The sequence below is a fragment of the Lotus japonicus genome, chromosome 3 (assembly GCF_012489685.1).
Source record: "Lotus japonicus ecotype B-129 chromosome 3, LjGifu_v1.2".
Classification (NCBI taxonomy): Eukaryota; Viridiplantae; Streptophyta; class Magnoliopsida; order Fabales; family Fabaceae; genus Lotus; species Lotus japonicus.
In genome coordinates this window covers 93,760,064-93,774,210 of record NC_080043.1, presented here as the reverse complement: position 1 = coordinate 93,774,210, position 14,147 = coordinate 93,760,064, and the positions used below count along the sequence as shown (strand labels likewise).

Here is a 14,147-nt window from a genome sequence, read left to right as displayed (position 1 = left end):
CGATGGAAATTAATTAATTAATTACCTAAAATGAAATATAATGTGCACGTGGCGTGTAAATGAAGCTGTCGGCAAAGGGTATAAGACAGATCATGTAACGGATATATATCACACTTTAGGCTTTGCCACATATCTCGTAAAAAGTAGATAATGAAAAAATTAGCTTCAACTTTTTTTCACTAAAAGTACTTTTCCTTGATTCTTTCCGAAATCTATGTGAGCATGTGGTGGTGTAGAATTCAATATTATATCATCCATTTTCTTTTAAGAATAGAGACTGCATTTTACCATTGACATTTTTTCACTTTATTTGGGTTTATTGAGTTATGGCACATGAATCATGATAGCCTCAATGACTAACACTTCAAACTTAATAAATACAAGGTTCATTGGTTTAGGAGTTGTATGTCTACTTAGTTACTGCTAAGCTCAACCTAAATATAAATATATATTGAGCTATTGCTCACGATAGCCCGATTTAAGCAGTAAGTCTCACGCTCAATAAATATAGGGCTTAATGATTTGGAATGTTGTATGTCTATCGAGCTATTGTTCACGGAAGTTCAGACTAAGTAACGAGTCACATTTCAAACCCAATAAACACAAGACTTAAGGGTTTTGAGGATAGTGTTTATATCAAGCTATTGCTCATAGCAGCCCGATCTAAGTAGGAAGACACTTCAAACTCAATATACACAAAGTTTGAGGGTTTCGATGATTGTGCGTCTATCGAGTTACTACTCATAATGGTCCAACATGTGAAGTTTGGAGAGGAGAGTAACATTTGGCAAACTTATCATTTACCATATTTTATAACTTGTGGAGTGAATGATAAAAATAGATTAATAGTCAAATCTCTAATGTATTAGCTTCCTTTATGTGTTTTATTTTTTCCATAAGTGATTTCACTTTAAAGTCCTCTTCATACATCTAATGTGCACCTGGCAGCTGCAACAATATCAGATTGCTATTGCAAGTCCCATCTAATGTGGCTAGTCTAGTGCAACTAGAATTCAACGCTTTGACCGGTTGACACTGGATAAAGCTATAAATTCAACGTCGGATGAAGTCCCGTACTCCCGTTATTGATTTATGTTGTAAACTTGACCAAAAGTCCATTTCTATCTCCGTAAAATTCTTCCTCCAGCTCCAATCAATATTGGAATATCGGTGTTGCTTACAGACAATTTCTCCAGTATCCTCTAAAAGTGAAGATGTTCTATACATACTTTTTTAATTTACAAATTAGTTTTTTATACGCTAAAAAATAAACTAAAAAGTATCATATTCTATTCGCAAAAAAAAAGTATCATATTCTTTAATTTTCAATGAATACCAAGGTAACTTCTAAACTTAAAATATGTTTGATGTACATCAACATCATAGCATTCGAACGTGAAAAATGTAAAAAGAGATGGTTGATGAATTGAACTCAGAGAATTATTCTTGGAAACTTAAGAGTTGATTTATTCGATAGTCATTTGCTAATTTGACAAGTTTTCCTGCATCAGTAAAATGGAAAGAATTTTCAAAATTTAAATCCATCTTTCGAAGAATGACTAAAGTGTTCAATAAACCTTCAGGAGAAAAATATTTTTAAAAATAGTAAAAAAACAAAGAATCTCCAAAACAAAATTTATTTCAAAATCAAAAGTATAAAGAAAGAATACCTTTTATTTATTTTATTTTTTTGGTCAAAAATACCTTTTATTTTTTGGCAAAGGAATTATGCATTCCAAAAAAAACCTCGAGGGTCCCGGAACATGCAAAGATAAAGCCTCATTAGGCCGTATAACCAATGCAACTGGACCAAGAGAAAAACCAAAAGGGAACACAGCCCAATAATTCTTTACAGATCACTATGTTCTTGTTTGGTCGTTTATGACCTGGTTTAAACACCTGGGCCTTTGGAAAAAAAAAACACTTGGGCCATGAGAGGGAAAGTTTCTACTTGCACACCCGTCACCCCTTTCAAGTGTGTTTTCTTCTTTTATGGAGACTTGTCCTTTTAGAAGGTAAGATTTCTTCACATGATAGGTGGGTTCTTAACCACATTAGTAGTTTTGTTACATAGTTAAATATGTTTTTTTCTCTTTTTAGTGTAGTTCTTTCCCCTCTTCTTCCTTCTTCATGGTCTTGAAAGATTTTTTTGTCTGAGACGGTCATATTAAAACTCATAGGGTTGTCAAACAAAACTTATATCAAGTGGGAAACGTGGACCTCAAAGTGTGATCCAGCCATCCAGCAATGCTAAAATGTAATACAATACTAAACAAAACATGCACATTCAAATTGACACAGACCTAACTCAACATAGATTATACTCAATTTCTATTTTGGCACGACATGACCACTTGCTTTTAATTGGTCTCCCTTGTAACAACTTGAGTAAAATCGACTGAGCCTCATAAAGAGGGTGGTGGAGGAAAAGTATATAATTTGATTTAAAATTAGAAACAAGAAGAAAAATAAAAAAAATAAAAAACTCGAGTTCTTAGCTTTTATTTTCGGCCCAAAGAGTTCAACAATATAGGCTCAAGAAGTCGAAGGGAGGGGTTTTCTTTGAGGCTTGATAGTCTTCGCATGCCCTATCTTTTTTTTCTCCTTCCCGAATATCCCTTTTCAGAGCTGCAAGCCAGTGAAATATAAAGACTAGTACATATCATGGTGAAGGAAATACCCTATTTGTCAGGAACACACGTTTGATTGGGGATATGAGACGAGGAGTGGAAGAAAAGACTCGGGGTGGATTTAGAATTCTTTGTGCTAGATGCGTACTTTCAATCTTAAAGTTTAATGAAGATCTTTTTTCTAATTATTAATTGCTAACATATTGTTAGACGTTGATTATGTGAGTGAACATAGTGCATTATATTTCATTTCCCCCCTCCCTAAAATATTGTATTAATGTCCATTTGTGATTTATTTTTCTCTATTTGCTTGGTGCAAATTTTGTTTACTGTGTCTTTCGTGATCCGTCTTCTCATACCATAAGTTTAGCGAGTGGCTGCTGCCAACTCCTTATGCTCTAGTAGTTGATTTGCCTAATTTCACAGGACAAAATGGAGAAGGATAACCAGTCCATTTATCATCCCACCACTCACCCAAGCAAGTTTAGGAGTTTGGGCCCCATGCCCTCCGACACGAGGAGCAGTTGTTTTACCGGCTCAACGTTCTCCTTAACTCAACAACCAAATGTAGCCTTTTCGGACTATGAAGAATCTTATTGAATTGGATATTCGAAGTCTTAGTTTCACATAATTTTCCTACAATGAATTTTTTACTTAAAACGACACGGTTTTTATGTAAAACCGAGTGGTTGGACATTCATAAAACTTTGTCTTCTTGTTCAGAGTTTAATGTCTTTATTTCTATGAGACACGCACATGCCCCTCAGTGACATTGATGAATTGTTTTTTTTTTTTACAGTGGAAAATAACATTGATCTATTGTATAAGCATGATTTTTTTCATTAAACACGTATTACTCCCACACCGTATATTTTTATAACAAATATTTTATTTGTATTATTGTGAGAGGGATTCAGGAGGGAATTATAATGGAAAGCACATATAGTCATAATATATAATTTTCAAATAAATAATATCCAATTTGATAGTCTTTTAAAATAAATTTTATGAACATTATATACAAAGTTACAAACCACCCAATTATTATAAAAACAAATATTTTTAATTATTTACTTCCGTTTTGCAATAAAAGAGCGATCCACAGAGATTGTAAAAATTACAAAGCTACATGTCCTTACAAGCGACACATGTCTTCAGTTTTGTATTCAAAACGGCGTCGTCTTAGAAAGTAAGCGTACGCGCCACTCTCCGGCAGTGCCACCGAGCGAGCAAGTTCTTCATTCAGTTCTGTTCATTGAAAGTGACCAATCCATCCATCGAATATTAATATTAATATTAATTTAAATTTAAATAAAAAATAAATCAAAAGAAAGTTACATATAAAAGCCTCAAGCATTGTTCTCTTCCTTTTATTCTTTCTCTCCACTTGTCTCTTTCTTCCCCCTTTTCCCATGCATTAGGGTTTTCTGCAACATCAACAACAATTCAATATTCCCCTTTCTCTCTCTCTCGCGATTCACACACTCTTCCTCCAAACCCTAACTCCATTCTTCAAACCACGCTCGATTCCTTCAAATCAATCTCTAGGGTTTCGAATCGCCGCCCAATTCAATTCGATTCATCCGATACATGATTGAACGCTCCGTCGTGAGCGACTTCACAAATTGACGGGTGGGTGGGTTTTTGTATGGAAACTCGTAGCCGGAAGCGGGCGGAGGCTTCCTCAGCTGCCCCTTCATCTTCTTCTTCTGCTCCCAACACCCGTTCCACCAAACGCGCTCGCATAACCTCTTCTTCTACTACCTCCTCTTCTTGCGCCGCAACCACCCCTGCTCCTCCTGTTCGCTCCGTCAACACTCGTTCCCGCTCCGCCTCTAAAACCAAGGAAAAAGAACCCTTACCGCCTAAGAATCCTCCGACTCCGACTCCTACTCCTACTCATACTCATCCCATGGACAATACCAACGAATCCTCCGGCTCGCGCCGCGATCGTCGCGGCAAGAATACTGATAACTCTGATAAGGGGAAGGAGAAGGAGTATGATGTGAGGGCTAGGGAGAGGGAAGCAGCGAGGGCGATGGAGCTTAACGTGGAGAGCGGCGCTGGTGTTGGCGATGAGGATGATAACGACAGTGACGGTGGTGTGGGGATCTTGCACCAGAATTTGACGTCAGCGAGTAGTGCGCTTCAAGGGCTTCTGAGGAAACTGGGAGCTGGGTTGGATGATCTGCTTCCGTCGTCGGCGATGGGGGTTTCTGGGTCGTCGTCTCATCAGAGTGGGAGGCTGAAGAAGATCCTGTTTGGGCTGCGGGCTGATGGGGAAGAAGGTCGGCAGGTGGAGGCTCTGACTCAGCTTTGTGAGTTGCTATCTATTGGGACTGAGGAATCGCTTAGCACTTTCTCTGTTGATTCGTTTGTTCCGGTGCTCGTGGGGCTGCTGAATCATGAGAGTAATCCTGATGTTATGCTTCTTGCGGCCAGGGCGCTGACCCATCTCTGTGATGTGCTACCTTCATCCTGTGCTGCTGTTGTTCATTATGGTGCGGTTTCAATCTTCTGCGCGAGGTTGCTCACCATTGAGTATATGGACTTGGCTGAACAGGTTTTTCCCTTGCTCTTGATCATTGTGATTTGTGGAATCAGTATAAGTTACTTGAAACATATGTAAAATGTTCTATGTCGAATTTGATGATAGCTAAATGTTGTTAGAACTTAGAACCATTTAATATAGTTTCCGCTGTCAAGCGATATGCGTTTATCTATAAACTAGATTACATTCTTATTGTGTTTGTTGACTTGACCAGTCCCTTCAAGCTCTAAAGAAGATATCTCAGGAGCACCCAACTGCATGCCTACGAGCTGGTGCTCTCATGGCTGTACTTTCTTATTTAGATTTCTTCTCAACAGGAGTTCAGGTAAATAATTAGTGAAATTCATGCATTTAGATGATGTTATAGTTTTGAACAGTCGTGATTCACTTGGTCACTGGTGTCGTTAGTGAGCAAGCATATACTGACACTATTCTATGTTTCAGCGGGTTGCATTGTCGACTGCGGCAAATATGTGCAAGAAGCTTCCTTCTGATGCAGCTGACTTTGTGATGGAAGCTGTTCCTCTCCTGACAAACCTTCTTCAGTACCATGATGCCAAGGTAAGATGGTGTTTTGTTGTCGGACTTGTTTCTTGGTTACATCCATGGTTTTAATTTTTAACTAAGTTTTTGTTTGAGCTGCAGAAAAATATGACCCTTGTAGCCCCAATTAGATTATTTAGCTATACGTTCACCATATGCATTTGTGATTTTTGTAGGTCTTGGAGCATGCCTCTGTTTGTTTGACTAGAATAGCTGAAGCATTTGCATCTTCTCCAGACAAATTAGATGAACTGTGCAATCATGGACTGGTAGCACAAGCTTCCTCCCTCATTTCTAACAGCAGTTCTGGAGGTGGACAAGCTTCTCTCAGCACGCCAACATATACAGTAAGCACAATTTTTCGCTCTGGGCCTAGTGTTTTTGCTTAAATTTGTTGGTGCTTGACTTCATATGCATATGCAGGGTTTAATCCGGCTTCTTTCAACTTGTGCAAGTGGGTCCCCTCTTGGAGCTAAAACTTTACTTCATCTCGGAATTAGCAGTATTCTTAAAGATATTCTATCGGGTTCTGGGGCTTCTTCTAATTCCTCTGTTTCTCCTGCATTAAGTAGACCACCGGATCAGGTAAAGTGAATTTCAGATTTCTTATTTCTGTCATATCATCTGTTTGTAGCGTTCTCATTGATGGATACCTAAGCTTTGATCGGTGAACTTTATCATTTAAATCCTTGATATTTTCAGTTCTCTTACTCTTGTAAATAGATGGAATTATTCTTATTCTATGTTTGACTTACAGATATTTGAGATTGTAAACCTGGCAAATGAGCTTCTACCCCCATTGCCACAAGGAACGATCTCCCTCCCTGTCAGCTCCAACTTATTTATAAAGGGTCCTGTTGTAAAAAAGTCTCCTGCTGGCTCTTCTGGGAAACAAGAAGATACAAATGGAAACGTTCCTGAGATATCAGCTCGAGAAAAATTATTAAATGATCAGCCTGAGCTACTTAAGCAGTTTGAGATGGATCTCCTCCCAGTTTTAATACAGGTTGACATTTGTTTCATTGGGCTAGTGCTTAAATTTTGTTTCATAAAGTAGTTAACTAGAATAGAGCTGTTTTATTGCTCATTTACTTCAATATGTTGCTAAGTGTAACGTCTTGCATTTGAAACAGATTTATGGTTCTAGTGTCAATGGTCCTGTTCGGCACAAATGTCTTTCTGTCATTGGAAAATTGATGTATTTCAGCACAGCAGAGATGATCCAGTCTTTATCGAGTGTGACAAATATATCTAGGTATATAAAAGTTCCATTGAGATGATATTACTTGATATTATCACAGCTTTCATTGGTTATGAAAATTTATACATTGTTTGATCTTGTAGTTTCTTAGCTGGTGTCTTGGCATGGAAAGACCCACATGTTTTGATTCCTGCCTTGCAAATTGCTGAAATTCTCATGGAAAAGCTCCCTGGGACATTCTCTAAAATGTTCATCAGAGAAGGTGTCGTCCATGCGGTGGACCAACTTATTATAGCTGCGAATTCAACCAATGTCTCAGCACAAGCATCTACTGCTGAGAAGGATAATGATTCTATAGCTGGCGCATCATCTCGCTCTAGGCGATATCGACGACGCAGTGGTAACTCCCACCCTGATGGAAATCCTTTGGTTGATTTGAAAAGTCCAGTTTCTGTAAATGTTGGCTCACCTCCAAGTTCTGCGGATATTCCAACAGTGAATTCTAGTATCCGGTTATCTGTTAGCGCAACTGCTAAAGCTTTTAAAGATAAGTACTTCCCTTCAGAGCCTGGGGCTGTTGAAGTGGGTGTTACAGATGATCTCTTACATCTGAAAAATCTTTGCATGAAGTTAAATACTGGTGTTGATGACCAAAAGACTAATGGTAAGGTGAAATCTAAAACTTCTGGAGTTGGTCTGGAAGAGTATTTAATTGGGGTCATCTCTGACATGCTGAAGGAACTTGGCAAAGGAGATGGGGTATCTACTTTCGAATTTATTGGTAGTGGTGTTGTTGCAGCTTTGCTGAATTATTTTTCTTGTGGGTATTTCTCTAAAGACCGACCCTCGGAAACCCACCTTCCAAAGCTTCGCCAGCAAGCACTTACTAGGTTTAAGTCATTTATAGCCGTTGCACTTCCTGCCACAGTTGACATTGGGGCTGTGGCTCCTATGACTGTCTTGATCGAAAAGCTTCAAAATGCTTTGTCCTCCTTGGAGCGTTTCCCTGTTGTGCTGAGTCATTCATCTAGGTCATCTAGTGGAAGTGCACGCCTCTCATCTGGATTAAATGCATTATCTCAGCCCTTCAAGTTGCGTCTTTGTCGAGCCCAGGGTGAAAAGTCACTTAGGGATTATTCATCCAATGTTGTACTGATTGATCCATTAGCAAGTTTAGCAGCCATTGAGGAATTTCTTTGGCCTCGTATTCAGCGAAGTGAATCTGGTCAAAAGTCAATTGCATCTGCTGGAAATTCTGAATCTGGGACAACTCCTGCAGGAGCTGGTGTTTCATCTCCCACTGCATCCACTCCTTCGACTACCCGCCGTCATTCTACAAGAACCAGATCATCTGTTAATATTGGCGATGCGCCCAGAAAAGAGACAACTCAAGATAAAAGCTTGAGCTCATCCAAAGGTAAGGGAAAGGCTGTATTAAAGCCTGCACAAGAGGAGGCAAGAGGACCTCAAACCAGGAATGCTGCACGTAGAAGAGCAGCTCTTGATAAAGATGTTCAAATGAAGCCTGCAAATGGTGACTCTACTTCTGAGGTATTCTATGAAATCCTAGGGATGAGTTCACAGTTCTACAACTATTTTTTTTCTGTTTGTTCCACACTTTTTTTTTTTGACATAGTTCCACACTTTGATATATTCAGTCTTTGTTATTTGTATTTTTTTATACTTTCCTGTTTCTGTTTTTTGGGTTTTATTTGACCACACATGAAGGCAGGAGATGGAGGTGGAAGATCTGGCTACGCATTTTGACAGTTTTGTCTTTACTTACAAAGTGATGATATGTTAAGGAGATAATAAATTTTTTAGTGCCAAATTAAACCCGTAAAAGTTGCTCTACATTTTGCATGACAAACTTGAAAAGACCACCTGAAATCACTTAATATTTTTAGCCTTTGGGCACCCTAGATTTTATTTTTTGTGAATACTTCAGTGGTTTCCTCTGCGGTTTAGTTTTAATGATTGGTGTTTATTATAATTATACTATCATTGTGCATCCAATTTATGTAGTGGATAGGACTTGAGCTAAACACATCTTGCGTCATCTTTGCTTTGGATTAGATTATGATCTTATGCGAATTATTGCAGGCCTAGCTGTAGTTTTTTGTTTTTGTTTTTTTCTTCCGGTCTTTGTTGACATTATTTTCCGTTGATTTTGTTGTAGGATGAAAGTTTGGAAATATCTCCTGTTGAGATTGATGAGGCATTGGTAATTGAAGATGATGATATTTCTGATGACGAAGATGATGACCATGATGATGTATGTTATTTAGTGCTTCTTCTTCATTGGCTAAGATTTTTTACTTCCTCAGCCATCAGTATCTCATTTAAGTTCTCATTGTGTTACTTTGCTTTTCTGATAGCATTTCTCTGTTCTTCTGGTTTAACATTGTTTTGATGTGTTGAAAACTTGAAATCTGTTTACATCTTTTTTATTTTTATTACCAGTAAAACCTTGCTGCCTTTTTATCAAACAGAAATGCTATTTTTGTTTTTATTACTAAGTCGGACAACCATCATTAGTTTTCGTGAACCAACTTTGAACACTATCATTGAGTTCACTTGCATCCGTTCTTATAATTTTTGTGCTTGTTTTTCTTTTTCTGATGCAGTTGCTTAGGGATGATTCTCTTCCTCTTTGCTCACCTGACAAAGTACATGATGTGAAATTGGGAGACTCGGCTGAGGATAGTAGTGGTGCTCCTGCAACAAGTGATGGCCAAACTAATGCAGCCTCAGGTTCTGGCAGCAAAGTTGGTGCAGTCAGGGGATCAGACTCGGCTGATTTTAGGAGTGGCTTTTCTTCGAGCTCAAGGGGTGCTATGTCGTTTGCTGCTGCGGCCATGGCAGGACTTGGATCTGCTAATGGCAGAGGGATCAGGGGTGCCAGAGATCGGCATGGTCGTCCACTGTTTGGTAGTTCTAATGATCCTCCAAAGTTGATCTTTACTGTCGGTGGGAAGCAACTTAATAGGCAGTTGACTATATATCAGGCAATTCAAAGACAGCTTGTGCTAGATGAAGATGAGGACGAGAGGTTTGCTGGAAGTGACTTTGTATCTAGTGATGGAAGCAGGTTGTGGGGTGATATTTACACTATAAATTATCAGAGGGTGGATAACCCACCAGATAAGGCTTCATCTGGAGCTTCAAACACTTCAAAATCTGGCAAAACCGTATCAAATTGCAGTTCTGAAGCGAAGCTGCATCAGACATCTGTATTAGACAGTATCTTGCAGGCTGAACTGCCCTGTGATATGGAGAAATCTAATCCTACATATAATATACTGGCGCTGTTGCGTGTGCTAGAGGGTTTGAACCAGCTTGCACCCCGTTTGAGGACCCAAGTGGTTACTGATAACTTTGCTGTGGGAAAACTTTTGGAATTAGATGACCTAGTTGTTACCGCCGGTGCTAGGGTACCTTCAGAGGAGTTTATAAGCAGCAAGCTTACTCCAAAATTAGCTAGGCAAATACAAGATGCCCTTGCCCTATGCAGTGGGAGTCTTCCATCATGGTGTTACCAGTTAACTAAAGCTTGCCCATTTCTTTTTCCTTTTGAGACCCGGCGACAGTACTTCTATTCAACTGCTTTTGGGCTATCCCGTGCACTGCATCGGCTCCAGCAGCAGCAGGGTGCTGATGGCCATGGATCAATGAGTGAAAGAGAGGTTAGGGTTGGGAGGTTGCAGCGCCAAAAGGTTCGTGTCTCTCGAAACCGCATTTTGGATTCTGCTGCTAAAGTGATGGAAATGTATTCTAGTCAGAAGGCTGTACTTGAAGTAGAATATTTTGGTGAAGTTGGCACTGGCCTGGGTCCCACCCTCGAGTTCTATACACTTCTAAGTCATGACTTGCAACAAGTTGTACTTCAAATGTGGAGATCGGGCACTTCAGGGAAATATCAAATGGAAATTGATGAAGATGAAAAGAAACTGAAGAGCAGTGAAAGCTCTAATGCTGTTGATGGAGAACTTGTTCAAGCTCCTCTTGGATTGTTTCCACGGCCGTGGCCTGTGAATGCTGATGCATCAGAGGGTAGCCATTTTTTTAAAGTGATTGAACATTTCCGGCTTATGGGCCGTGTAGTAGCTAAAGCACTTCAAGATGGACGTCTATTGGATTTACCTTTGTCTATGGCATTTTATAAACTTGTACTTGGTCAAGTAAGTTGTTATGAAATGTTGATGTACTTCCGATTTCATGCGTATAGTTGGACTAAAAACTGATTTTATTCTAGTTGTATATACTTAGCCTTTTTGTTTTTTGCAGGAGCTTGATTTGTACGACATTCTTTTCCTTGATGCTGAACTCGGGAAAACTTTGCAAGAGCTGAATGCCCTTGTTTGCAGAAAACATCATATAGAATCTATTGGTGGTGGCTATACCGTTACAGATGCTAATTTGCATTTCCGTGGAGCCCCAATTGAAGATCTCTGCTTGGATTTTACCCTTCCTGGTTATCCAGACTACATCTTGAAATCTGGAGATGAAATTGTACGTATTCATTCTCTCCTTTTTGTTTTATTTGTTCATATTTTATTCTTATCGTCTAAATTGTTTTTTTGTCAAAATTTCAGGTTGACATCAGTAATCTAGAGGAATACATATCCCTGGTGGTTGATGCCACTGTCAAGACGGGAATAATGCGTCAAATTGAAGCATTTAGGGCTGGGTTTAATCAGGTTATATGCTGATCTTAATTAATCAATTTAATGTTAAATGGAAGCAAATGCCTTTTTCTTTCATTTGCCATTTGCTGATGCTGATCTGAACATTTGCCATTTGCACATTTTTGCTGGTCAATTCAGGTTTTTGACATCTCTTCTTTACAAATTTTTACTCCCGAAGAACTGGACTACTTGCTTTGTGGCCGTAGGGAAATGTGGAAGGTAATGCTTTGACCCAAATTTATTGCTTATAAGCATTATTTGGTTTCTTACATTGGGTAATGTATTAAGTTATATTTTTTGCAGACCGAGACACTTGCTGATCATATAAAATTTGACCATGGGTATACTGCAAAGAGCCCTGCGATAGTTAATGTATGGTTTCTATTTCTTGTATAAGGACGACTGTATATTTTGGAAAATATAGGGTTTTTATATTTGATACTCATCCTATTTGGTGCCTTTTTAGTTACTTGAAATTATGGGGGAGTTCACACCAGATCAGCAGCGTGCCTTCTGTCAATTTGTTACTGGAGCACCGAGGCTGCCGCCTGGTGGATTGGCTGTTCTAAATCCAAAACTAACGATTGTGAGGAAGGTATTAAAAAAACACTTTTGATAATTTGGTCCTGTGTCCTATTTTGTTGGTGCTTTATGTAATTTCGCAGTGTCAGCATCTCATTCTCATTTTTAAAGATAATAAAATTTCTAAACATAATTCTTTAAGCAACTGATGTATCTTGATTGTCTAACTAGTCAAGTGGCATGATTTACTTGACTAGTGAAATTAAGGAAATGAACTCCTTGCCTCAGTTTTAGTTGATGTTAATGTGATTACGTTTTGGTGCAGCTTTCATCAACTGCAGCTAATGCTTCATCAAACGGCAACGGACCTTCAGAAACAGCAGATGACGACTTGCCAAGTGTGATGACATGTGCTAATTACCTGAAGCTTCCTCCTTATTCTACCAAGGTCCGGCACTGCACTGAAACACTTTGTTCATTATATGTCTATGCATGTTGAAGCATCTTTTGGGACTGATATTTCTATGTCCAATTTGAAACAGGAAATAATGTACAAGAAGCTACTATATGCAATCAATGAAGGCCAGGGATCCTTTGATTTATCATGAGTTTCTGAAACTAACCAACCTTACCCTGTATGTTAATATAATGAATCAGGGTTTACTCTCTGATGCCTAATTTTTGGTTGCATGTAATATCCTCCTTCCCTCTCAAATAATGGCCTAATTTGGGGCGTTCATCAAAGGCTGTGGCAGAAGTGCAGGTGAGTTTATCCTAGTTGTCAGTGAGGTGATAAACATATGCGCAAAGAGTTTTTTCTCTTGTTTTTGTTTTCTTCTGTTGCTGATAACTAACATGACTTCTTTTTTATAATGGCAGTTGAATCGGTTCGCCACATTTTCAAGGTGTAAAGGTACATGCGGAGCTCGTTTTAGGTGTTACAACATGTAAATAAAATAGGAATGTTGAGTTATTTTTCCAACTAAATTTTTCATCATTCTGTTTTCAAATCAAATTATTGGCAGTTAATTATTATACATGTATGGAGCATAGTAAAAGGGATAGAAATTATTTCTACTACTATGCTTTATGATTTCATTATTTCCTGTTAGATCTGCTTTGAAGTGGAGCTTCATTGTGGCATATTTTTTTTATTCAATTCATCTGAGGAGTTCTACCTGGATTGTTTTTTGCTGTTTCCTATGAATGTCCCGAAAGTAGATTTTAACATGAATAAATATCCAGTACTAGCAGGGTAGATATATTTCTTTCTGTGGACAACTTTTCATAGTCTAATTGAATACATGTACTGAGAGAAAGAACAATAGAATATTGTGAATTACTGATTTTGAAGAAAGCTATGTGTCCATTTGTGTTAGAAGTGTCTCTTAATGAGTTTTTATCTTCTAGGGGGCGACTCCTCCCAACCTTCACTCCCCCAGACTCCTCCCAACCTTTACTCTGAGTACTATATCAGATATATTTCCACTTTGTTTAGTCCTCTTTATCTCAGATGGCCTTTACAACCTCTTCACGTCGCTCCTTCCCTCTTCTGACTTGTTTGTCCTCCCCTTTCTCTGACCTGTTTGTCCCCCTCCCAACCACACCAGTCTTCCTTCATGGTGACTCATTCCTAGCCTACTCTCGTCTTCTTTGTCATCAGTCTTCTGCTTGCTGTTCATCACGTCCCTTTGAGGTGGTCCTTCCACCTCCTTGATTGAGCCGCAACAACCCTTTCCCTCATTCTCGTGCATCCTTTTCCCTCCCCCAATCACCACCTTCCACTAGTATGGTTGCATTCTCTAGCTGTATTATTAACAGCTGTATTATTAACTACGAAAGAAAATAATTGGTGAAATTAGGAAGTAATGAAAATTTTTCATGTAAATTTTTTATGGATATTCACAAAATAAACCCCAAGAATTGGTGAAATCAGCAAGTTATTTAAAATTTTCATGTAAATATTATATGGATATTCAAAAAATCAACCCCAAGAATTGGTGATATTAGGA

At 38.6% G+C, this 14,147-nt stretch overlaps 1 protein-coding gene across 1 annotated transcript; it reads left to right on the top strand.

Annotated features, from left to right (window-relative positions):
- Positions 1-4,002: 4,002 nt before the first annotated feature.
- LOC130747597 (E3 ubiquitin-protein ligase UPL3) lies at positions 4,003-13,314 on the top strand. Its single transcript, XM_057600571.1, has 18 exons — positions 4,003-5,193; positions 5,396-5,506; positions 5,626-5,742; positions 5,901-6,071; positions 6,148-6,309; positions 6,482-6,730; positions 6,858-6,979; positions 7,069-8,476; positions 9,105-9,200; positions 9,553-11,106; positions 11,213-11,437; positions 11,521-11,625; positions 11,752-11,832; positions 11,917-11,985; positions 12,080-12,208; positions 12,461-12,583; positions 12,678-12,898; positions 13,015-13,314. The coding sequence occupies exons 1-17, from the start codon at positions 4,279-4,281 to the stop codon at positions 12,741-12,743; spliced, it is 5,703 nt and encodes a 1,900-aa protein (XP_057456554.1). The 5' UTR covers positions 4,003-4,278; the 3' UTR covers positions 12,744-12,898; positions 13,015-13,314.
- The last annotated feature ends 833 nt before the right edge of the window (positions 13,315-14,147 follow it).